The sequence below is a fragment of the Oncorhynchus kisutch genome, linkage group LG3 (genome assembly GCF_002021735.2).
Source record: "Oncorhynchus kisutch isolate 150728-3 linkage group LG3, Okis_V2, whole genome shotgun sequence".
In the NCBI taxonomy this organism is placed as follows: Eukaryota; Metazoa; Chordata; class Actinopteri; order Salmoniformes; family Salmonidae; genus Oncorhynchus; species Oncorhynchus kisutch.
The window spans coordinates 29,850,570-29,877,315 of record NC_034176.2 but is presented as its reverse complement, the minus strand read 5'-3'; the positions used below and the strand labels follow the sequence as shown (position 1 = coordinate 29,877,315).

Genomic DNA, 26,746 nt, shown 5'->3' with positions numbered 1-26,746 from the left:
AAATAAATTAAACATTTCAAATCTATGGAGGATTGGAAATGATGCAGACAATTACATTGATAGAACCCACAATCTACAATATTAAAGCTGTTCCACCCCTAAAAACAATTAAAGGTCATTGGGCTGTAGTTATGTGGTCTCACTTTGCTTTATACTGAGAGAGAGCAAACACTCTGAAGGCAGTGGAAGATCTAGCACAAGAACACCCCATGATTGACTACACACTGCCATTGCTGATTATACTTCTATTCACAGACCTGGGGGTTCACACTCGTTCCGCAGTCAGTGACGAACTTAAGCTGTACTTGTAAACCACCACTGGAATAGAAAACACCATCAAATGGATTCATTTAATTCAGATATTAACAAGTCACCTTTCAATATGCATATCACTAATAACATTAAACCCATAGTGAGTCAAGACATAATACAAGGATTTTATTATTAGTCTTGGATTTAAGGAGAAACTCACAAAAAGCAGGTGTTTTACTTTGTATGAACATTTTCCCCCTACTTGCTTTACTGGAGTTTGAGAACGTTCTGCCGACCCATGGGAGAGTATATAACTACTGTACTAGTTAATTACAAATTAAAAGCAATCAATCTCAAGAGGACAAGGAAACACTTTATTATGAACTGAATTTGGGTCATAAGTTCATCCACATTTTAATTTGACTCAAAGTCTGAGCTCTGTATCTGTTATTCACCCCGTTGTGACCAATGTCACCCTCTGCTAAACCAGACAAAACATTGAACATAACTACCAATACAAAGTAGAATAAAATCTGTACAAAATTGTCCTCATTTGATAAAGTACAATACTAGAACAATAAATGCTCAAGCAACTACTTCAAACTGGCAACAATAGCTCAGATCTCACACCAAGGCTTTTCTTATTCTGCATCTTACCCCAAAATGTAACAGTCTTAAATACATACAATATGATTATATGCCATTACTTTTTCCATTAAATATGCATTGTGCATACTGTGACTGATTGGCACGGTAGGTGTTAAAACAAAAGTTATTTGTACAACAAAATATACTCCCTAAAAAACATCTAGAGCAAGCTGAACAGTTGTCTAACAATTATCATTCCAAGCCCAGTGTTGTATTTAATGTGTGCACAACTTACTACAAAACCTCCTCCTGGCATAGTTTTAGGGCAGTGGGTTTGAATGCATAAATACTCTTGATCAAAAATGTATAATACCCTCTTCAGTGCTATTGATATCAAAGTCTGAGGAGTCAATGCAAAGACAGTTCTCCTCGATTGGAAAAACATACATTGTACCATGGCCTGAAGTGCAAGAAGAGGAAAACAGACATGAGATTGGATAAGGAAAAGGCTTTTCAGAGGTTGTTTGATTTCCAACTTTGTAGTATGGTGCGGCTAATGGTTCAAGTGAATGATGACTCACTTTGGAGTTGGAAAAAAAGCCATGTTTTACACAACTCTCCGCACCTCAAAAAATCTCTTCAGGTAGTAGATCTGTCCCAGGGTCATGGCTACCAACACAAGCGCTTCAAAGAAGGACCAAAGCACCACTCGGCTGTTTGTGTTGTCATTAACTAGAGGTGAGGGGGAGGGAGAGAAACAGGACAATACTTCAAACAACTACTGCCACTGAACAATGCATTCACTAAGCTGTCAAAATTGGGTGTTCTTTACATAAATGCTGTTTGGTTTTGTTCATACGTTATTCATTTTCTATTGAAATAGCACATTGCTATGTTGTTGAAGAAAGAACACAGAAGTGGTCTTACTTGCTCTGTGTATTCTCTCTCGGACCTCCATGTATTCCTGTTCGTGTTTTACTGCCGTCATGGCAACTGCTAGCTCATTAATCATCTCCTCCAGCTTGTTCTGGTGGGCTGTGAACAATAACAGTACACCAAATATTGCACAGTTAAAGAAACCAAGAAGCACATGCACATCAAGTAAAACTAAAATCCAAGGTTTATTGTAGATGCTGGTTAAAGGGATGTAAGGACTTTCAAGCAATAAACTTGTGCAGGAAATGTTTGTACATCACAATAAACACAGTCAGTAACTGTCAGTAAACTGTGACATCCATGTCTCTGCCAATATCTTGTGCATACCTATTGTGCAAAATTGTCCTTTTAACTAATCTTGACATTAACCTTATACTTTGTCAGGTACATTAAAACATTTTAAGTGAGTTTTCTACATAAAATAACTGCAGTAGCAAAATACTTGGATAAAACTAAAGGCACAGTATGAGCTGGTAGTGCTGTGCAAACTGCTGCATTGACTGGACACACGTGTACATGGATTGGATACCAGATTTCTTATTGAAACTGACCAACTAATAATTTTGAAAGACTGAGAAAAAATAAAATATATATGTTGACCCAATTTGTTCACTTACTGCCCATAAGGCAGAGGCTGAGGGGGGCATACATTTCCAAAATCCATTCACCAGTCTCAAGTCATTGCTAAGCAACAGGTGAGTGTCCATAAAGCAAAAGACAAAACAGCACAACCCAGGCAATTAATAAAACTGCACTATTTAAATTCCCTGTGTTTATTAAGTAATTAAGTATCTGGGGTAAGCAACACTACAGAGAATGTCATTCTCTCCAAGAGCATTGAAGAATGACCATCTCTGACCTCATGCAATAGTGTTAACCTACCGTCCCAGGTGTCTCCACCACCTGATGGAGGGAAGGGGCAGGCAGAATGAGAAAAGGAGGAATATGATAGAACAGAAGGAATATAAAGGGAAACAGGAGAAAATAAAAGTAGCACAGTGTTCCCCAGAACGTAAAAACATTGACGGTGAGATGATATTCCTAACATCAGTGTAGCCATTGCTGCCTCGTCAACCCCAGCCTACCTTCCGTCTCCATGCCGTCTCCCTTGGGGGCCTCTCCGATGTCAATGGTAAACATGACAATCTTGGGCGTCATGGTGGACATCTTATTGCTAAAGCAGAACTTATATGTGCCATCCATATGGGCAGCCACAGAGTACTTTCCACTGGATTCTCTGTCTCCTTTATAAATCTGCTTCCCATCTGGACCCGTGATCTGCAAATGAAAAGTACCTTTTTATTTTACCTTTATTTAACCAGGCAAGTCAGTTAAGAACAAATTCTTATTTTCAATGACGGCCTAGGAACAGTGGGTTAACTGCCTGTTCAGGGGCAGAACGACAGATTTGTATCTTGTCAGCTCGGGGGTTTGAACTTGCAACCTTCCGGTTACTAGTCCAACGCTCTAACCACTAGGCTACCCTGTCGACCCCGGGGCGGCAGTTGCTTAGTAGTTGATAATCTCCTGTTAAAGGGATAGTCCAGCCAAATTACAAGATTACCAATTGGTTTCCTTACCTTGTAAGCAGTCTATGGCCAAGGTATGACAGCAATCCATGCTTTGGTTTTACTTCCCTTGCGCTGTTTCCAAATGCTAACATTTTAGCATTTGTGGCACAAATCCCATTTAAGTCATGGTACCGATATTAGCATTTTTCGTGCATCATGTCCAAACATCCGAAAGTATCTCAAATTTATTCTGAAGCTCAACAAAGTCACTTATAGATAATTTGAACATTAACATTGTGCACCCAAAATGCTAATACCGGCACAATATACTTGAATGGGTCTTCCGAGTTGCGCGGAGGTCTAGGACACTGCAGTACCAGGTTCTAATCCAGGATGCATCACATCCGGCCGTGATTGGGAGACCCATAGGGTGGCGCACAATCGGCCCCGCATAGTCCGAGTTTAGCCGGGGTAGACCTTCATTGTAAATAAGAATTTGTTCTTAACTGACTTGCCTTGTTAAATATATGTTACATTAAAACATGTATAAGTGGGATGATAGTAGGGCAAGGAAAACAATATATAATTTGGGTGAACTATCCCATTACTGTTAGGAATACAGGTAATTTAGTCATGTTTTGACTGGACACCAGAATTAAAGGTGCTACATGGTCAATCCAACATCTGCATTGGCCATGCAGCATTTATGGCGATATGGCCTCTGGAGAAGTCAGGGCATTCATACTTCTTGGCTTCGTGGAGCAGGGCAGAACTGTTGTGAAGGAAGTTGTCGAAGTGAGTTTGTGTTTAAACAGGACCTCCAGCACCCCTCAACCAATCATGTCAATGCGGAGCTGGGATATGGAGCCCTCCGCATCGTTACAAAATTTGGGAGGCGCATGCCATGCACATGGCTCAAATTGGGCTTCTGCATGCCGCTGGAGGCTTCGCAATTACGTCACACCCTCCACACTTGGAGCCCCCGACCGACCACATTTTCGGATCAAGCACAAATGGGCTCTTAGACAGAATGCTGCCCAAATCCACCAACACAAATATATGAATGATGAAACATGAAATCATGCCTTGGCTCATGTTATTTAAATTATAAGAACTATGTAAAACAGGATAGTAGCTACTTAGAAAGCTACTAACTATTATTATATGGCACAATTTCAGTGACGTTTGCAAGGAGATGCTGCTACCTAGGCAGGTTAACGTTAGTTGGCCAGCTCGCAAAAAAAGTTAGCGATCAAAGATACTTAGCCACTAACATCCAGAGAGTTTTCTAATATCTCCGACATAGCTAGCTACATTTCCAAGCTATCTATTTACCCACCCAATTTAGCTAACAATACAATTGTCAGTATTCTGTATCGTAAGGTGTAGACTTCGCTACAAGTACATTATATGCCAAGACAAGACCAACTGTTAGCATTATTTTTAGCCACACGTACTAACTCATATTGCTAGCTAGTAAACTAGTAGGACGAGTTTAATGGATTGCTAGCTAGCTAGGCTAACGTTAGCTAACTCAATTGCTCATATTTAGCAAGGCCCACATATTCCAAACCTAGATAATTGAGCTGCTGCAGGGACCGATTTCGCGCAAACAGATTTAGAAATATGTTGGGCACCTTCCACAATTTAATGTGCTTACCTCCACATCGATGTCAAGGAAACCGCCTTCGGCCACCTCAAACATGAGGCCCATCTTGGTACCAGAGTTGACTCGTTCAAATAAACATTCTTCTGCATGAGCGTCTATGCTTACAAAATAGCCTGACGCTGTTGCGGACAACATAGCTAAAATTACCATAAACTCAGAGAGGGTAAACATAACTGCTGTTGTTTTTCGCAACTATCTATGTGAAAAAGACGCTAAAGCGTTCTAGTAGAGCGAGCCCTCGCAAGCCACTGATTTGTGGAGGAGGAGTTAACACTACTGGAGACTAGTGGAACGCGGACCCGTTCTTCACACCTCAGTGAACGCGTCTTACTTGAAGATGGTGCCACATAAAGACGGGAAAACGGGCCGCGTCGACGTTTAAAAAGCTATTGGATTTCCGCTCCGCACTAATACACTACACACTCAAATTGACCGGGGCCCTGGTGCAAGACCTGTTGTAGGCCTACGTATCATAATCTAGTACACCGGCGGATTGTAATTTAGCTGCAGATGAAGATTTCGCCTGCTGTAATTACTTGTTCTGCGTTTGCGGCACACGAAACTTTCAGCACCATGGACAGCGCCACGATCAGCGCAAACTTTGAGTTAGCTATGCTGTGCATTTTATTTTAAATGTTTAATGAGTACATAATAATTTGAGTTTGCACACAGGGAAATCAATCCTCTTAGAAACATGGCTAAGAAACACGTTTACACCATGAACACATGACCAAAGCATTATGATGGGAACTTTCTTCCCTTTGCGAACCAACCCCCCCCCCCCCCCCCCCCTCCCCCCGCACCATAATAACAGATAAACAAATGTTCTATACAATATCATTAGACATAGCATACTTCTGCTATTATCTGGAAACCTGCTTAAGCCGGTTATATCCGTAATTATTATTATTAGGCTGTAGACCTACAGTCTGGCTATTTTGAACAACAATAGGCCTACTAGGCTTTTCTAACAGTCATACTATAATAGAGCAATTCATCAAGTCCCCCTTTTTATTTTGCAACCATGAAGTATGTTGTCCAGCCTGCTAAGAGCAAAGCGCCTAACAACACTGTGTAAATGAAGAGAACAACTTTCAGAAGTTCTTTAAAGGTCCGAAGGAAGCAGACAAACATTGGCTCCATCTCGTACAGGTATTCAATCACCCAATGAGTGATGTAGTTTGCAGGATCTGTCTGCTCTGCAATCCCAGGCCCTGAAAAGATTTAAAGGATTTTAATTTGGTCCCCCATTGGGTATACAGTAGAACCTATATCAGCAACTCATATGCATGGCTAAAAACTGCAATAGTCAAACCATTACCTTATGCATAATATATTTGCAAATGGCTCCAAATGCTTTTGGTCTCACTCATCGCAAATCATCATACATTTACTTCAGACACATACACAATAATTAATCAGACACAAAAACAATAATTATTTGTAACGATACAAAATATTTGAGAGAACCAATAAGGAGAAGAGCTGCTGTTTGTAAACACTGGAGTGGATGGTTCCCCCACTCAGAAAGTAATTAAGCAACTTTATCGATTGAAATGATCTTCAAATTGATTTATTTTTCAATTCTCTCAGGGAATGTAATTCCTTTATAGATATCCTGTCTATCGTCCACATGCACATTTTACAGTGCACAAATAGCACAAATTCCCTGCACTTGTAGACGATACAACCTCTATTATATAGGCCTATGAAAGGTTGTAGCCCTACAAAAGTCAAAATAATGTAAGTCTAAGGGCTCTATTCAATCTGTATCACCGAAGCGTTATATTGCGCAATATACATTTTAAGGTAATTTCCGACAGATGCAGCGTTTACCTTGAATGCAGCCTCCGCTGACGCTCGAACATTGACTACATTTCAATCACGCTGTAACGCTGAACTTCCGCAATATGGATCGAATAGAGCTCTAAAACAAAATATAGCCATAGCCTAAACACATTTATTCAGAAGGAACTATTTAACGGATGGTGCACCAAAAACAGCAAAGCCCCACTTCTTTCTCAGCTAAAGTCATTTTTGTTGTTGCTTTGATAACCTATATCATCTGTATTATTATAAAATTGTTTACTAAACGATACAGTTTATGCTTTTTTTCAAGTATCTGAAAGTTTATAACTGAACATGGATACAACCAATGAACTCATTGAACATATCGTTACAACGTTGTCAGTATTTATAAACGGCCTAAAAATGGTTAGGGTACTTACCCAGTCGGGAGCCTATTGGTAGCCTATTTTTAACTTCTTGGAAATCGCATCTTTTGCAGATGCTCCCAGTGCACGGGTTTCGATGTGTTCAATTGTGTGTTATCATGCATTTGACAAACCGAAAAGAAAATGCAATACCACATATATCTTCATGTGATATTTCACACTCAGTTCCTGACTCTTCGCTATAGGTTGAAGATAATATATATTATTTTCGATCTGGACTGTGGGTTCACAAAAATCTCAGACTGTCAATACCCGTCCCCCACCGACTACAATACCCCGCTGAGTATAACGCAGGGCACGGACAAACCATCGATCTAGCTAGGAGATCAAACCCAACTCCCCCGCACTTATCCTCTACCCGGAACACGGAGCAAATTGCCTCCAAATTCAATCAGCGTCCTGCGCTGTCAAATCATGGACCTTTATGGGATAAGATATCCAGACAGCAGAGGGCGATTATCGGCTGATCGGGAGGCCTGTTATTGGGCTAATTTAATTGATCATTGAGAGAGCTGGACTGCTGAAGGCTGACTGGGCTCACAACCTTTCCGCTCCACTCCTTTCCTCCTTGCCTGCATCATTCTGTCCCATCTTCATTTTCTTCTACAGCATAAACAACTCATAAAGTAACAATACATGTAGCCTAATTAATCGTTACCAAGGATTTTAGATCCTACATGTTGAAGGTGGAAAAAGGAGGTGCTCCATAGTGTAATGGAGGTGCAGCCAAAGTCTGCTGTACATCAGACATTTGGTCACATTGTAGAGTGGAAGGATGAAGGATACATGTTTAAATGGTCAGTGTTTTAGAGACCTGAGGTTAACTGATTATAAAAGCAGTAATAAGCTGTCAATTACACATTTTATTTACACGAGTTTTTACACAAATACTGGAAAGGAGAGAGAAAAGTCCTATACTGTACAACACAAGATATAGGTTGAAATCACTAATAAACAATAATAATAATACAAACAACTACATTTCAGCCTCTGTATAAATACAGTATTATTTTTTTACCAAGATCTTAGAACCTTTCATATGATCATGCCCCAAGTAAGACGACATCTTCTTGGCTCCATACAGTGACCACAACAGGTGACAATGGAGAACTACATTTAGCAAGCTGTGAGAGTTGCAGAGGAAAGACGTTGACAATTGAGGAGCTGACTTCTGGTGAGCTCAATCAGACACACTTGCAGAGAGCTGGAATATGGACATTAAAAACAAGCGGGAAGGTCTTTTGTTCCGAATATTTGTTGGGTCCAGCAGTGCATCTGTTCCCCCTGAGGGGGCAGTCAGCAGGCTCAGGAGGCCTGAGCCTCAGGACGGTCCATTAGGGATTTGATCCAGCTCGTACCATTGATGAGCTTGGTGGTGGCAATGATGTATTCTGTACCACCATCCTCCATCTGAGACAGGAAGCGCAGGGCAGCGATTTCCGCGTACGTCACCCCTCCCAGAAAGAACACCAGTGTGGTCCTGTTCTCCCCCTGCTGGCCTGTGGGTGGGGAAAGCACCGTCAAACAGAGTGGAGATCAAAGGGTGCACCATTCTCAGATGGTGTCTCAGGGGGAGTTGGGATATGGAAAAAAATACATTTCCATTTCACACATACGTATAATACACACTTGTACATGTATGAAACAGGACAAATATAAGCACCCACCAAATTATCATTACCATTACTTAGCAGATTATGTTTGTTTTGACCCAGATCATTGGGCTCACGAGTGGCGTAGAGGTCTAAGGCACTGAATCTACATTCCCTGGTTCTAATCCAGGCTGTATCATATCCGGCCGTGATTGGGCGGCGCACAATTGTCCCAGCGTCGTCCAGGTTTGGCCGTCATTGTAAATAAGAATTTGTTCTTAATTGACTTGCCTAGTTAAATAAAAGCCAACATAAAAATACAAAAAATGTCCCCACCCACACACTATTCTCTCAAATCGCAAACAAACTCCGCCCTCCTCCTGCTACAACAGGCTTGTTTATTGTCAGTCTTCCATTATCACCTTTCATAAACAAATACATGTAGACAAACAATTACCCAGACAGACACACACTTAATGGTAAGGTCCAGTTTGGTTCACTGTGTACAATAAATCAACTGCTGCTCTAAGACATCTGACAGGACAGGGAAAAAGCCCATTCTTATCTACAGCCAGCAGATCACCACACCGGTGATCATTCACCCTGCCTGTCAATAGCTCAGCTTGTTGAGCAAGAGAGCAACTGGCTGCCTTGGTCTCCTGCAGTCCTTACGTTTCTTATGGAGACCAGCAGGCAGCTGTTGTCTCTCCTCAAAGTGTGGACCAGGGAGCATCTTCAGAACCTCCTCGATGCTGCGCCAGCCGGGCCTGGCCAACACCTGGGTCAGACGGATGCTAAGAGGAGCATAGCCACTGTACACATAGGAGATGTCGTTGGGGTTCTGGATGAAGATGACACACAAGCTGGGTATCAGTACAGACAATACTACATACAAATACACATCCCACTCTCACAGTCAGAGGAAAAACTACGCATGTGACTTTTGGGAACGTTGTTTAACAAAGACATTTTTTTCTCTCAACTTTCTTAATGACAAAAACAACTCAACTCCATTATTGTGCAATTACTAAGCAATGACTATATTACTAACGTGTCACTAGAATAATTACAGTGTTGTTAGTGTTAATCCCCATCCCCTCTCCCAGACTGCATTATGTCTCTCTCATGGGATTCATTCACCTGTTCGTTGGCATCCTCCATCCAGAGTTTGAGTGTCTTCCTGATGGTGGGGTAGTTATTCCTGGTGCTTGTCTGGGGCTTCAGAAGACCTGTCTTCTCCAGGTTGTTGAGGGTAAGCATGTGTTCATATCCATAAGTCTGGAGAAAAACAGCACAGGTCAATCATGTTGCCACAGTAGCATTAATCACATCTTCAAAATGACCATTTTTTTTTCGTTCTAAAACCACTGACTTATTGTAATGTAATCAGAAAAAAAATGCACCTGCAGAATCTCCCTCTTGTAGTAGTCCAACAACTTCTGCTTGAGGCCATTGTTGCAGACCGACTGCATACAGACCAGCCGCAGGATTTTGATTAGGGGATCCTTCTGGGCGATGCAGTCCTCTATGTATGTGTTAACCTGTGGAATGGGAAATAGGGGATGTTGATTAGCAAGACTAGAAATTAGTGCGCACGCACGCACGCACACTGACACACACACAGCCCAAAAATATATTTATTCAGTGAAGGCAGCTTTCAGGGTCGACCCTAGCTTTTTGGGGGCCCTAGGCAAGAATTGGTTTTGGGGCCCCCCACCTCACTGGTAAAACATTTAAGTGAGCCCCCTCTACGCCCATGGTCTTAAAGCATATTTTGTGAAATTGTACACATTTTGCCATGGGGAAGAGAGAAAATGTTGCCGTTGTAAAGCAAGTTTCCGATAATTCTACAAAGTTTGCCATGGGGTGGAGAGAAAATGTTGCAGTTTTTAAAACATGGCATAACTGAACATACCATAACTGACTTATGCCATGTTCATATGATATCTGAGTGAGAGTGACTAACAAAATCAGGGCCACTGGGCACATGCCCGGTCAGTAATCATTCGGCCACAAATACTACAAGGTGTAAATAGCCTCTCAAACAAACTCCACCCTCATTCTGCTACAACAGGCTTGTTTATTGTCAGTCTTCCATTATCACCTTTCTAGAACAAAGACATGCCAGACATGTAAGATCAAGTCAACTGTCTAATACCCAAACTCAGTTCTAATAACATTGCATGGTGTGAAAGGCATCTCACCAAATTATTTATCTTCATGTCAATAAGATGTCCAAACTGACCCTGGAGTCAGTAACCCACACTGATAGTCACATTGAGACATTAGAAGAGAAGAACTGGTGATGCACTACTACATTTCAACATTCCACCTTGTGTATTCTACTATTCTAACTCTCAACAGTAAGAAAAATTTTATATTTTGTTTGCGCCCCCCCAGCAGCAGCTTACAATATTAGAGCTAACCACGTCCATCAAGCACTGAAAACATTGTGTACCTACCTTGTCTGTATCGACTCCAGTCATAAACTCCTGCTCCACTGTCAGGTTATCAAAGAAGGCCTCAGATGCTGTATCAGAGAGAGAGAATATCCATTTACCTCCGTTACAGAGTATCAACAGCCGTCTTACTCTAAACTGTATGCCACACATACATGACATACTCTACCACATTCAATTCTATCAAGATCGGATTATACTGTAGGTATATCTTGTATCAGGAAGAAAGACAGATAGAATGGAGGGGTGTTAGTCGGACATGAAAGGAGAAGGAGTAAAGGTTGTTTTTCTCACTGGTGATGTCCTTGATGAGCTCAGCTATGGAGGTGTGATTGGCCAGCGAGCTCCGTGCTGCCTGCATGTGGGGCAGCTGGGACACAAACTGCTTTATCTCGCCCACTGTTTTGGCACTGTGCCGCTCCTGCAAAACAAATTCAATTAAATAACATTAAAACACTGGGGGAAAAGTTGACAGGTCAGTCGTAGACAGCTTTAAAAAAAAATCACACATTACCATGAGTCAGATACTGGATGCTGGAGGTTTGAAACAAGGAAAATGTATGATAGATTTTTAACAAGGACTGTGTAGCGTAACATACGGATGATGTGAAATGTGAGAACCGTTTGAGATGACTACAATCACGTAGTCAAAAAAAAAATCAACCTCTCAACTACACAATAAACAGACATTAAGCTCAAAGCAAAGATGTCGGGATGATTTCAGATGAAACATATTGTATAGACTGCTGCCATGTAGGCATAACAGTAGTAAGAAAAGGGCTTGTTGGCTGGAGAACAGCTGATGCTCTCACTGATACAATCATCAAACTAGAGAACATAAACTTGGATTAGGAACAGGTTTGGGCAGGACAGAAATGTAAGAATACATCAACACCCACCGGTGTGGGACGTCAGCCTAATTATCACATGCAAAGCATCCAGTGACAGTTATGATGCCAAAAAGTCTCTTGCTGACAGAAATGTAGGCCTATAGGGAGATGACCTAAACACAGTTGAAAACGGCTTTTTGTGTTGCTCTTATCTGACATTATTGTGTCATAAAAATGTTGTTTTACGGTCTTAGTCGATAATACTGTCAGCTGGCTTTACTTTTTACCACTGGAAATCCACCTTCTGAAAAGTCTACCTGGCACATCGAAGGTGATTAATAAGAACACAAATGGATTTGATTAGAGAAATCGGTAGCCTATGTAATTACATTTACATTAGAGTAGTTTAGCAGATGCTCTTATCCAAAGCGACTTAAATGAGCTTTAGAAAAGAGTTGTCATTTTCAGCCTGTACCTGATGAGCTCAACAGTACTGATTGGGCTTATGCTGGACCAGAATTTCTCCAAATTGAGTCGGGTCCGAATCATGTAACAAACAAAAAAAGACCTTGCATATCTGTTCGACTACTAGTGCACCTTGGACTCCACTACTACGTTCTCTAAATCTCTCTTCTCAGCAGCGAGCAGGCACAGGCACCAACAATGTGTATGCTGTGTGATGACATGATTAATTGATTGCGATATACTGAAGTAAGTTACGTTAAGACAGCAAAAAAAAATGACACGCTCTCACAGCTCGATAGTGGATATTTTATACCAGGCTACTATAGCCTAATAGGACTAATAATAATAATACTTAGTAGGCTATTACAATGATATTCATAATAATTGTAATACTAATAATAACAATAAGAAGACGATCAAGAAGAGGTACAAAAGGAGGGTAGGAGCAGGTGCCAAACAGGTGTCAGTTGAATTAAATTTGTTACCGTTTGGAACAGTGTAAACAACACTAAAAACACATTTTAAGAAATCCCAGAGTCTGTTCTAACAAAAACTAGTTTTAAAGCCTTTATTATGTATTGCAAAAATTCAAAAAACCGATGCATTTGTGAGATGCGATTGCTTTAGTCGACATGTTGTGGAGCTCACGGAATCAGTTTTTACTCAAAGACAGGAAGCAGTAGCAGGATCTGTCTAATTTCTGAAGCTATATGGATGTTCTATAAAGCCTGTCACATTTAACAGTTGTTGATCATAAAGGTGAATTTTCCTGTATCCTCGCTTTTCTTTCATTTTTTTGTGACCAACATTTTTATCAGTTTGGATATTTTAATTTTTCAGAGTGGGGTTACAGGTACAAAAACAATCAAATAAATGCCTACAAAGATAACCCAAACCCATTCCCGCCACACCCGGAAACCATGCTTCCCACTCCACCTAATAACACTAATGTTAGAACTTCCAATAGTAACTGTATCCACTTCTTAAAATGGATGAGAGTGAGGTGGTTGCCATCTTAAAGGAAACAATCAGTACGAGAATGCCATTTTGATTCCCAGTTACAGTTAAAGTGGGAAGTTTACATACACCTTAGCCAAATACATTTAAACTCAGTTTTTCACAATTCCTGACATTTAATCCTAGTAAAAATGTATTGTCTTAGGTCAGTTAGGATCACCACTTTATGTTAAGGATGTGAAATGTCAGAACAATAGTAGAGAGAATGATTTATGTAAGCTTTTATTTCTTTCATCACATTCCCAGTGGTCAGAAGTTAACATACACTCAATTAGTATTTGGTAGCATTGCCTTTAAATTGTTTAACTTGGGTCAAATGTTTTGGGTAGCTTTCCACAAGCTTCCACAAGCTTGCTTTTTCAGTTCTGCCCACAAATCTTCTATGGGATTGAGGTCAGGGCTTTGTGATGGCCACTCCAATACCTTGACTTTGTTATCCATAAGCCATTTTGACACAACTTTGGAAGTATGCTTGGGGTCAATGTCCATTTGGAAGACCCATTTGTGACCAAGCTTTAACTGATGTCTTGAGATGTTGCATCAATATATCCAAATAATTTTTGCGCCTCATGAAGCCATCTATTTTGTGAAGTGCACCAGTCCCTCCTGCAGCAAAGCACCCCCACAACATGATGTTGCCACCACCGTGCTTCACAGTTGGGATGGTGTTCTTTGGCTTGTAAGCCTCCCCCTTTTTCCTCCAAATATAACGATGGTCATTATGGCCAAACAGTTCTATTTTTGTTTCATCAGACCAGAGGACATTTCTTCAAAAAGTATGATCTTTGTCCCAATGTGCAGTTGCAAACTGTAGTCTGGCTTTTTTATGGTGGTTTTGGAGCAGTGAGTTCTTCCTTGCTAAGCAGCCTTTCAGGTCATGGTGATCTAGGACTCGTTTTACTGTGGATATAGATACTTTTGTACCGGTTTCCTCCAGCATCTTCACAAGGTCCTTTGCTTTTATTCTGGGATTGATTTACACTTTTCGCACCAAAGTACATTCATTTCTAGGAGACAGAACGCGTCTCATTCCTGAGCTGTATGATGGCTGCGTGGTCCCATGGTGTTTGTACTTGCGTACTATTGTTTGTACAGATGAACGTGGTAACTTCAGGCGTTTGGAAATTGCTCCCAAGGATGAACCAGACTTGTGGAGGTCTACAATTTTTTTTCTGAGTTCTTGGCTGATTTCTTTTCATTTTCCCATGATGTCATTTTCCAAGCTGTTTAAAGGCACAGTCAACTTAGTGTATGTAAACTTCTGACCCACTGGAATTGTGATACAGTGAACAATAAGTGAAATAATCTGTCTGTAAACAATTGTTAGAAAAATTACCTGTGTCATGCACAAAGTAGATGTCCTAACAGACGTTCCAAATCTATAGTTTGTTAACAAGAAATTTGTGGAGTGGTTGTAAAATACATTTTAATGACTGCAACCTAAGTGTATGTAAACTTCTGACTTCAACTGTACATTGTTTTATCAATTTTGCACCAAATAGAAATTGTGTGAGCAATAATAGGACCAAAGCGTAGTTTACATTGTTTAAGGTATATATCAGAGAAGACCACCAGACACCATATTTCTCTATATATTCAGCCCGGTGACAGAAGAATCTTGTTTAATCCAATTTAGGACGGGGCAAAAAGCTAGTGGCTGGAAATACAATTTGAAGATTGGTATGGAATCTTCCTACGTCTTTCCCTCTTGTAAATTTGTTAATTTTATCCGGGATCATTTACCTTGCCATATACATTTTATAACCGCACTATGAATTTTATCCCAATAGCCAAAAGAGGGAGCGCCATGGGAAGCATTGAACTACAGAAATTCAGCCATGGCAATATATTCATTTTGACAATAGATATTCTACTGGTTAAAGCAACTGGAATATTATTCCATCTACTGAGGTCAGATTTAATTGATTTGAGCACTCTGTTAAAGTTTCTACCAATGGTTTCATTTAAAGAAGGAGATATTCCCAAATATTTAAAATGGGAAACGATTGGATTCTATAAGTAGAGATGGAGTCCTCCATCGGGGTCTTGAGAGGCAGTAGGGCTGATTTGGTTAGATTTATTTTACAACTTGAGATGGAGCTGAATTTATCTTATCTTTATCTATTACCTTCAATGCATTTTGATGCGATTGAGATACATTGTCTAGATATCGTAAAATATCTTCTGTGTATAATGAGATGAAGTGATCAGTAGATTTTAGAGATTGACGAATTGCCTGGGCCAAAGGTTCCATTGATAATAAGAATAGCAGTGGTGGAATTCAATCCCCTTGTCTGCTGCTTCTAGTGATTCTGAACAGAGCAGATTAGATATTGCCTGTTATAACTATGGCTGAGGGATTGGCATATAGTATTTTAATCATATTAATGAAATTGGAGCCAATTCCCATATGTTCCAAGAAAGAAACACCTCGCCTTTCTAAGACAAGGACTCGTCTCTTCACCCCGCTGCCTCTCGCCTCCGCCACATTGTTCTCAACATCAGTTTAAATCAACATATTTTCAAAAACCGATGGCTTTTTTTCAGGTTCATAAAATGTCTGTGATGTTGGACGGGGCCTGGGCTCGGGCTTCAGCTCACCGGGCTTGGCTCAAATTGTTAAGTTGATGACAACTCTAGCTTATGTGGTCTGGCATTAGGACTTATCTGAGTGGTTTTCAACAGTCGGTCTGCCCTGTCTGTGTGTGTCTGTGAGTGTGTGTTGGGATGAGGCCAACCTCAAATGCAGCGGAGATGATCTTGGCCTTCTTGCTCAGTGCAGCCCCTACGCCATTGAAGTTTTTGTCCCGTATCTCAGCATACAGCTCCTCTGCTGAGTTGAGCTGCATCTTCTTGGGCTCCGTGGGCAGGTCTTTACCCGCCTCACCCTGCTTCTTTTGGGCAGAAAACTTCTCAGGAGGCAACTTCACATAACCTGTTTGCAGACGCATGCACACAGAATAGACAAACATGCAGACAAAGGTCACAAAACCACATACACAAATCGACAGAAACCTCTCAAGATGTCTGTATTTGAATCTATATGTCATTGAATATGTCTGTATTTAGCTTATTATTGATTTTTCATGCATTAACAGAGGCCCATTCTCACCGTTGGTAATTCCATAGACTTCGTCAATGAGGCCCTCGTATGTGAGCTGTGTGGCCAAAGGGGTGAGCAGGTCTACATTGCGGTCCAGCAGCAGCAGTGAGTCAAACACAGGTAGGATCTGAGTCTGGCTGCCAGCAAACTCCCTTTTCATCCTAAGCATCATGTTAGCTACATGCTTCACAGGAAAAAGACACTAGTTTAATTTCCAACACAATGCATTTATCCAAGAGTTGACTGTTTGTTTTAAAACAAAATGTGGACATTTAAACTCCAAATGAACCCTTTCCAATACTCACCCGTGCACACTCCCCTTTCCCAAATATCTGGGGGATGGTCCCATACAGAGCCTGGAGAGTCATAAGGCCCTTGGCAGTGTGGTACAGACTTGTCTGGTCACTTTCCAGATAGCACTCCTAAAGGAGCCAGGCGGGGCACATGAATGGGTAATTACACCGTACAATACAAAATATAGCTTTGTACCTGAGCCTTACTGGGCATATGCATACACTGGGACGTGTGTAGTGTCTATGTGCATGTCCCTGTCCTAACCTACCCTGAATGCCCCCTCGGACTCCATGGAGAGCAGGTCTCCATCATAGGGGATGAGGTCTAGGATGTACTCGTCTATGTTGATAAACGAGCCCAGGACCCCCTGCTCTTTCAGCCGCTGCTCACAGAGCATGCTCCGCCGTGGCACAAACAAAATGTGGAAATCACGTGGGGAATGCATCTTATCCTCACTGCAGAAACACACATTGAACACAAGAGATACGCTATATGAGGGTAAGCAAACCACATTCACATCCACCCATATGCAATACTGGCTGCAGCATTACTCCAAAATCAATACAAGTGTTTAGTGCCAGTGAGATACTGACCTGATTACATTTTCAGCTATAATATCCATCAGCTCAAGCCTGGGACGGACAAAGAAGATGATATTTTTCACGTCAGCAGCAGGGAGACGCCCCCCTTTGAGGGTGAACATCTTCTCCACCTCATGTTCCTGGAGGATATAAAGAAGACACAGATCTGTCAACAACCAGTTTGGCATTTTGCTCTTGCTGTAATGTGAGCCTTCTAAAGCCTATGCAAACACAAGCATTCATTGTTGCTTTTCTGTCAGACCCCCTTATAAAAGTTTTACTGTAGGTCTACAGTACACACAGAAGTACACATTTGAGTCAGTCTTACCTTCAACAATGAATATTGTGCTATCAATCCAAAGGGTCCAGTCAGGTATTCATCCCACACAATAGCCTATGGACAGTCAACAACCATTTTTGAAACATAAACACTATTTGAGGTCCAAAGTTGACACTTGAATCCACTGCATCTAACTGCTAGCTAGCTAACGTTACTAACTATGTGGATTACTATGTACCACAACAACCCCATCATTGTTTATGTGGATGATAGCTTAGCATGCTAGCTAGTGTTGAACAGAAACATTCAGATTAAAACAAGGTAAATTAGTTTTTAATTTCTAAACTTTTAATCCAGACGTTTTACCTTGCTTCCTCCACATTTGTCCAAAAACTCACGGAGCTCCTTCCGCGCTGCTTCCCTCAAAATGTTTAAATTTACTCTTCCATATGATAAGTGCGCAGACATTTTTGCACCGACTGTGTAGGGAGTGTCAGGTGACTTCTAGTGGTAAAGTGTGTGTGTGCACCATGTGACCTACAAGAGGTCGTCTCTGAGCTGTAATAAATATTCTGTCCAATAGATGGCCTTATATATACACAATGAATCCTCAGTTATACCGCAACTGTAAAATCAGATGCGGTGAAAGGCATTTAGAGACGGGCAAACCATTTAACATGCACAAATCAATTTAAGACCAAAAATCGAGGATAAAGTGTGGCAATAGTATAACGATGTGCCTCGACAAAATGTTGTTGATGACCATGGCCAGTTGATTTAGCATATAAAACACAGACATGTAACTAATGTGGCCTTTTGATGGAGGGAAAACAAAAACTTCATATGTTACCCCGATCTGCAGGCTGATTGAGCATCCATGAAAATAAGGTTGACGTCTAGGCTATTAGACCGTTTAACTGAAAGTGTTTACTTTCATTGGGCCAGTGTAGCCAATCAATTAAATAGTAAGTTGAAATTTAGAAACACGAAACGAAGACTAATTTAAAGTATAACCAGGTAAGAGTCCACTACTTGAGCATCAATGATAGCCTACATGGATGCAGGGGTCTCCTTCCCAGGGTACCAAGGGCTTACCACTGAGGAGAGGAGCCCACGCAGGGCGTATAGTGTGGAGATTGGTCCTGGCGACTGTGTTATAGGAATTGAGAAGCACCCCTTGACAAAAAAAAAATGGCTTGTGACAGGCGTTGCATGCGCAATGAACGGTTTGCGGTTGATTCCAGTACAGTATAAAATTAGTCCGCATCATTCCCTGACATCTTCCTTCAATAGAGGGCTGAAATCTCAGGTAGGCTTGCTACGGTTTTCTAAAGGTCTGCATCTATTGTAAGCAATAGGCTACATTTCACGTATTGCAGTTCAGGGTGCATCAATTAAAGATTTTTTTTGTAAAATGCAGTTACATGAATAAAATAACATTATGTATACATATGAGGACTGGCTGGTTCTAAATCACAGATTCTCCATCACTTATGATGAAAAATGTATAGAGCGCTGGGCTTCAGTTTATTAGAATAATCTAATTGAAAATGTATTTGAAAGAGAAAAGTATCGAATTGTATCACATAGACCTATGGTATGCAATATGATGCTATCTGTATAAAAATTACCCGATGGATCAGAGTTTTATCTAGATTTTTGAAAACGTTCCCGAAGACGAGGTTGAGTGAATAGATTGCGTTTTATTTCGTAGCTGTAACAAATGCTTTTACTGAGGGAAATTACTTGACCACCAATAGAATGCTATTCCATAGAGCCTACTAAACAGTAAGCTTTACTGACGTCATTTTATGCTTAGCATATGTCACTTCAATAAAACTGATATTACAGTCTGTCTGTTGTAAAATACATAGGCTAATGATTACTTGCCGTATTTACATTTCTTATCCACTTCATTCATGAATAATGTGGTCCATTAATAACCACTGATGGTGGTAAAGCTTCCTGTAGCCTCCATTCCTCCATCAATGTCTACACACCCCTGTGCAGTAAGTGCCTCTTTACAATGAGACTAGTGGCAGACTACAATTCATTCTCTCAGGTCTGGATGCTTCCTTGTTGCAGTTGGGTTGTGGGAGAAGAGCCCTGGTATGTTATTTGGGAGATACTGTGGTTGCAGTAAGCTTCCTCACATCTCATCCCTGGGCGTTGCTGCAGGATTTGAGAGAATCACATCAGTACTTGATGTGCCACCGCTCCAGACCTGACTAAAATCATGGAGATTGATTTTAAGGCTCATGCTTTCCTGATGGTTGCACCATTGTTAGTCAACTGATGTTTGGTATGTGATGTTTTAACCTCCCCAGAGCATATTGAGAACGGGGTTGGGTGGCCAGAGTTATCTGAACCACAACTGTATTGAGGTTAAAACCAATCTAGGGGAAACACTGAGAAACCTTGAAATTATGATAGTACTCCCAATACCACCATCCCCAACTCTTGCCAAAGTCTTGAAGCACGGGGATTAAATGGAGGAGGGGAGATAAGACTGAATGGACTGCTTGTGATATCTGCAATTGCCTCCTCATATATGAGCAACCATCCATAGCAATTGGTTGACACCCTTGTGCCCCCCCCCCCCCCCCCCCCGCTTCTCTCACTACCACACTCTATGTGAATAAGCTGCTGCAGAGAAAGAGAATGGAATGTGGAGAGAGGAGTAACAATGTCTGTGAAGAAAGAGGGGGTTTAAGGAGGGGTGATTAGCTTCACACCATATATATATATATATACAGTGACAAGAAAAAGTATGTGAACCCTTTGGAATTATCTGGATTTTTGCATGAATTGGTCATCAAATTTCATCTGATCTTCATCTAAGTCACAGCAATAGACAAACCTAGTGTGCTTAAACTAATAACACACAAATTATTATTTTCTTCTCTATATTGAATACATCATTTAAACATTCAGTGTAGGTTGGAAAAAGTATGTGAACCCCAAGGCTAATGACTTCTCCAAAAGCTAATTGGAGTCAGGAGTCAACTAACCTGGAGTCCAATCAATGAGACGAGATTGGAGATGTTGGTTAGAGCTGCCTTGCCCTATAAAAAACACTCACAACATTTGAGTTTGCTATTCACTAGAGGTATTGCCTGATGTGAACTGTGCCTCGAACAAAAGAGATCTCAGAAGACCTAAGATTAGGAATTGTTGACTTGCATAAAGCTGGAAAGGGTTACAAAATTATCTTTAAAAGCCTTGATGTCAATCAGTCCATGGTAGGACAAATTGTCTATAAATGGAGGAAGTTCAGCACTGTTGCTAGTCTCCCTAGGAGTGGCCGTCCTGCAAAGATGACTGCAAGAGCACAGTGCAGAATGTTCAATGAGGTTAAGAAGAATCCTAGAGTGTCAGCTAAAGACTAACAGAAATCTCTGGAACATGCTAACATCTCTGTTGACTAGTCTACGATACGTATAACACTAAACAAGAATGGTGCTCATGGGGGGACATCACGGAAGAAGCCACCACTGTCCAAAAAAAACATTGTTGCTTGTCTGAAGCTTGCAAAAAGGCTTACTGATGTTCCACAGCGCTACTGGTAAAATATTCTGTGGACAGGTGAAACTACAGTTGAGTTGTTTGGAAGGAACACACAACACTATGTGTGGAGAAAAAAAGGCACAGCACACCAACATCAAAACCTCATCCCAACTGTCAAGTATGGTGGAGGGAGCATCATGGTTTGGGGCTGCTTTGCTGCCTCGGGGCCTGGCCAGCTTGCTATCATCGACAGAAAAATTCCAAAGTTTAACAATACATTTTTCAGGAGAATGTTAGGCTATCTGTCCGCAAATTGAAGCTCAACAGAAGTTGGGTGATGTAACAGGACAATGACCCAAAACACAGAAGTAAATCAACAACAGAATGGCTTCAACAGAAGAAAATATGCCTTTGGAGTAGCCCAGTCAGAGTCCTGAACTCAACCCGATTGAGATGCTGTGGCTTGACCTCAAGAGAGCAGTTCACACCAGACATCCCAAGAATATTGCTGAACTCATACAGTTTTGTAAAGAGGAATGGTCCAAAATTCCTCCTTACCGTTGTGCAGGTCTGATCCACAACTACAGAAAACATTTGGTTGAGGTTATTGCTGCCAAAGGAGGGTCAACCAGTTATTAAATCCAAGGCTTCACATACTTTTTCCATCCTGCACTGTGAATGTTTACACGGTGTGTTCAATAAAGACAACATATAATTGCTTGTCTGTTATTAGTTTAAGCAGACTGTGTTTGTCTATTGTTGTGACCAAGATGAAGATCAGATCAAATTTTATGACCAATTTATGCAGAAATCCAGGTATTTCCAAATGGTTCACATACTTTGTCTTGCCACTGTATATGTATATATACAGTTGAAGTCAGAAGTTTACATACACCTTAGCCAAATACATTTAAACTCAGTTTTTCACAATTCCTGACATTTAATCATAGAAAGAAATTCCCTGTCTTAGGTCAGTTAGGATCACCACTTCATTTTAAGAATGTGAAATGTCACAATAATAGTAGAGAGAATGATTTATTTCAGCTTTTATTTCTTTCATCACATTCCCAGTAGGTCAGAAGTTTACATACACTCAATTAGTATTCGGTAGCATTGCCTTTAAATTGTTTAACTTGGGTTAAATGTTTCGGGTAGCTTTCCACAAGCTTCCCACAATAAGTTGGGTGAATTTTGGCCCATTCCTCCTGACAGAGCTGGTGTAACTGAGTCAGGTTTGTAGGCCTCCTTGCTCGCATACGCTTTTTCAGTTCTGCACACACATTTTCTATAGGATTGAGGTCAGGGCTTTGTGATGGCCACTCCAATACCTTGACTTTGTTGTCCTTAAGTCATTTCCATCCTCATGATGCCATCTATTTTGTGAAGTGCACCAGTCCCTCCTGCAGAAAAGCACCCCCACAACATGATGCAGCCACCCCTGTGCTTCACAGTTGGGATGGTATTCTTTGGCTTGCAAGCCTCCACTATTTTTCTCCAAACAAAACTATGATCATTAAGGCCAAACAGTTCTATTTTTGTTTCATCAGACCATAGGACATTTCTCCAAAAAGTACGATATTTGTCCCAATGTGCATTTGCAAACTGTAGTCTGGCTTTTTTATGGCGGTTTTGGAGCAGCGGCTTCTTCCTTGCTGAGCGGCCTTTCAGGTTATGTCGATATAGGACTCATTTTACTGTGGATATAGATACTTTTGTACCTGTTGTGGCAGGTACTACGTGTCTCCTTCCTGAGCAGTATGGCGGCTGCATGGTCCCATGGTGTTTATACTTGCGTACTATTGTTTGTACAGATGAACGTGGTACCTTCAGGCGTTTGGAAATTGCTCCCAAGGATGAAGCAGACTTGTGGAGGTCTACAATTTTTTTTCTGAGGTCTTGGCTGATTTCTTTTGATTTTCCCATGATGTCCCATGATGTCAAGCAAAGAGGCACTGAGTTTGAAGGTAGGCCTCGAAATACATCCACAGGTACACCTCCACCTCCAACCTCGATGTCAATTAGCCTGTCAGAAGCTTCTAAAGCCATGACATAATTTTCTGGAATTTTCCAAGCTGTTTAAAGGCACAGTCAACTTAGTGTATGTAAACTTCTGACCCACTGGAATTATGATACAGTGAATTATAAGTGAAATAATCCGTCTGTAAACAATTGTTGGAAAAATTACTTGTCATGCACAAAGTAGATGTCCTAACCGATTTGCCAAAACTACAGTTTGTTAACAAGAAATTTGTGGAGTGGTTGAGTTTTAATGACTGCGACCTAAGTGTATGTAAACTTCCGACTTCAAGTGTATGTATATATACAGAGAGAAGAGGGGTGGTCATGGAAGAGGTTGAAAAACAAATAGAGGAAAGAGCCAGATAAGTGCTCTGCAAGCGAACTGCATAATTTAAAGCTGGCAGATGCAAGGCAGATGTACCAAAATCTACCCCCTAGGCACAGTTCAACATCTAGTTTTGATTTACATTTGGTTAAGTTGTCAACTAAAGTGACTTCCACGTGAAACCAACAAAACAATTCACCATATCTCATTGGATTTAGGTAAAAAGTTGGGTTAAAAAAATGAAATTACTTTTTTCAAATCCAATCAGTTTGCCATGTTGATTCAATGTCATCACATTGACTTTTTTGGTTGAAATGACATGAAAACAACGTTGATACAACCCGTTTTTGCCCAGTGGGCAGTATCTTTGGGCTTGTTTTCATGGTTTCCCTCTCAGACCATACACTCTTAGGGGACTTGTTCTTATTCAATTCTATTTCTAGCCCTGATGGAAGGCTATCAGGCTGGAGGCATTATTTGGGTTGAAATACAAGCTCAGGGTTTTCCCCATCACACATATACCGGCTCTATGTTCCGTATATCATTAGTAATTAGTCATGTGTTTTGGACCCCTTGTGAGGACACACTATTTTCCCTAAAGCCCTAATCCTAAACCTAACCCTTACCCTAACCTTACTCCTAATCCTAACCTTAACCCCAAACCCTAACCCTAAGCCCTAATCCTAAACCTAACCCTTACCCTAACCTTACTCCTAATCCTAACCTTAACCCCAAACCCTAACCCTAGCTCCTAATCCTAAACCTAACCCTTACCCTAACCTTACTCCTAATCCTAACCTTAACCCCAAACCCTAACCCTAGCTCCTAACCCTAAACCTAACCCTTACCCTAACCTTACTCCTAATCCTAACCTTAACCCCAAACCCTAACCCTAGCTCCTAACCCTAAACCTAACCCTTACCCTAACCTTACTCCTAATCCTAACCTTAACTCCAAACCCCAACCCTAGCTCCTAACCCTAAACCTAATTCTAACCCTAAAACACATTTTAACCTTAACCCTAAACCCCCTAGAAATAGCGTTTGACCTTGTGGGGACTAGCAATATGTCCCCAGTTGATAAAATGTTTGTTTGTTTAGTCTTCTTCAAGTATAGTTAAACATGTCCACACACACACGCACGCACTCACACACACACACACACACACACACACACACACACACACACACACACACACACACACACACACACACACACACACACACACACACACACACACACACACACACACACACACACACACACACACACACACACACACACACACACACACTGTGTTTGATTGATCAATCACATTGTTTTCTTCTGATCACCCTGTTACCATGGCCACAGTTGGTAAAGGTAGTTCTGTTCCTCTTCTTCATGTTCTTTGGAATCCATTTTGGAAAAAGTTAAAAGATTTGATAGCTTTGTGAATGGTTATGTATGTGAGTGTGGCTTTGTGTCAAAAGGGAGTGAGATGTTTTGAAGCGTACTTCTCTGAGGATCATCAAGGCGTGGGATCAGGATCGATTGGCAGAGTGGGTTCCCCTGGACACTTGTTATCAGAGCTCTCCGAAAGCAGCCGTAGTGATGAAGAGAGGGGCCATTGATGAGACAATAACTCCACAGTCCACCCAAGAGAGAGGTTTAGAATCAGAACTGGCCATATCTTTAGCCTGGATTGGATGGGGGTTGAATATGTGTTAAGTGGCTCACACCCCAATAGAGAATCAGTCCAATAAATACAATTATCAGAAAATTAACAGAGGATAACAGGCCCTCTTGTGTTTCCACTGGCTCCATCTCTCTACCCTTTAGCAGCATAGAAAGACCAACCTGAGCTGTGATGATGGAGAGGACCACTGCTGACCCCAATATACAGTATCACCAAATGGCAGGTCATTAAGAAAATTTGCTCATCAAAAGGCTTTCCTAAGGGAGTTATTGTAGAGAGGGGGTGAGTGTAGAGTAGTTATAGCCTCGCTATTGTTATTTTACTGCTGCTCTTTCATTATTTGTTACTTTTATTTATTTATTTTTAAGGAATTTTTCTTAAAACTGCATTGTTGGTTAAGGGCTTGTAAGTTAGCATTTCACTGTTGTATTCGGAGCATGTGACAAATACAATTTGATTTGATTTGCCACCACCATATGAATAATACTCAACCTTAGCATGTGGAATCACTTTTTGGAATTTATATTTTTCTCATTTTTTTATTTTTCTATACTGGTCCCCCATGGGAATTAAACCCACAACCCTGGCATTGCAAGGACCATGCTCTACCAACTGAGCCACACGAGACCACAACACAACATTTCACCTCAAGAGAGATGTATCAGGGTCAGAATTGAGATGCTTAAACTGTCCCTAGACCCCTGCCCCTCCTATCTGAATAGCAGAATTCTAGATGGTCTTTCGGTGTGGGTTATTTACATTTATTTAACCAGGTTAGTCTTGTTGAGATCAAAAATATATTTTTCAAGAAAGACCTGTGCGTGCGAGTGGGCTCTTTGTTAGCAAACTGACCTGTTAAAGACACTCAGGTAGATGGTACCTGCTAGTTTTCTTGCGGGCCAGAGGGAGTGTCAGATAGCCAGCAGCGGAAGTGTGCCAGCTCCTCACAGCTGACATCCAGCAAAACAGCCGGGGGTCCGGCAGAGGCATCACCATTATCCTCAGAGAGACGAAATGGAATACGATTATATTTCCCTCCGCCACCTATCAATCATCACGTCTAGATCAATAGCCATATGTCAAGGTTTGTGTGCAACAATATAAAGCAGTAGATTTTGACAATGGAAAATGGGTGGCTTGATTTAATGCCCCATGCATGTCTTATTATGCCTGTCTCCTGGAGAGGTAGAGAGAAAATTAGGAGAAAATGACTGACCTACAACTCTTGAGTTGAATTTCCACGTCCCTCTTTTCAACTCTGGGGTACGGCAAGGATGAGTCACCAGACTGTGAGCTGTGAGCAAATCAGGGACGAGGAGCCCATCCTGAAATATAATCAGGTGGGTGCTGCCTTTATGATGAATGGTGTCTGCATAATGCTTGCATTTTCAGGTTGCCAAAGTCTA

General features: G+C 41.1%; 3 protein-coding genes across 4 annotated transcripts in view; 1 reads left to right on the top strand and 2 right to left on the bottom strand.

The window, feature by feature from the left end:
- Positions 1-19: 19 nt before the first annotated feature.
- On the bottom strand, positions 20-5,499 carry LOC109879890 (transmembrane emp24 domain-containing protein 2). 2 transcript variants are annotated; one of them, XM_020472087.2, is made up of 5 exons: positions 4,948-5,127; positions 2,862-3,054; positions 2,659-2,679; positions 1,768-1,875; positions 20-1,572 (listed from the first exon to the last, which is right to left on the bottom strand). In XM_020472087.2, exons 1-5 carry the CDS (start codon positions 5,125-5,127, stop codon positions 1,448-1,450), a joined length of 627 nt encoding a protein of 208 aa, XP_020327676.1. In that variant the 3' UTR covers positions 20-1,447. The 2 variants fall into 2 exon arrangements, with proteins under 2 accessions (XP_020327676.1, XP_020327682.1); XM_020472093.2 differs by lacking the exon at positions 2,659-2,679 and having other exon boundaries at positions 332-1,572; positions 4,948-5,499.
- Positions 5,500-8,033: 2,534 nt separating this feature from the next.
- Positions 8,034-18,329, bottom strand: LOC109879880 (vacuolar protein sorting-associated protein 33A). Its single transcript, XM_020472078.2, has 13 exons — positions 18,178-18,329; positions 17,860-17,925; positions 17,544-17,671; positions 17,219-17,405; positions 16,962-17,078; positions 16,666-16,840; positions 16,292-16,488; positions 11,536-11,662; positions 11,245-11,312; positions 10,186-10,323; positions 9,923-10,060; positions 9,455-9,623; positions 8,034-8,689 (listed from the first exon to the last, which is right to left on the bottom strand). Exons 1-13 carry the CDS (start codon positions 18,277-18,279, stop codon positions 8,496-8,498), a joined length of 1,806 nt encoding a protein of 601 aa, XP_020327667.1. The 5' UTR covers positions 18,280-18,329; the 3' UTR covers positions 8,034-8,495.
- A 44-nt stretch (positions 18,330-18,373) lies between these two features.
- The window catches only part of LOC109879871 (rabphilin-3A), a 47,085-nt gene continuing 38,712 nt past the window's right edge, over positions 18,374-26,746 (top strand). The window contains exon 1 of the mRNA XM_020472065.2: positions 18,374-19,120. The gene's annotated coding sequence lies outside the window, so the exon portion shown is untranslated. The remainder of the gene's footprint in view (positions 19,121-26,746) is intronic.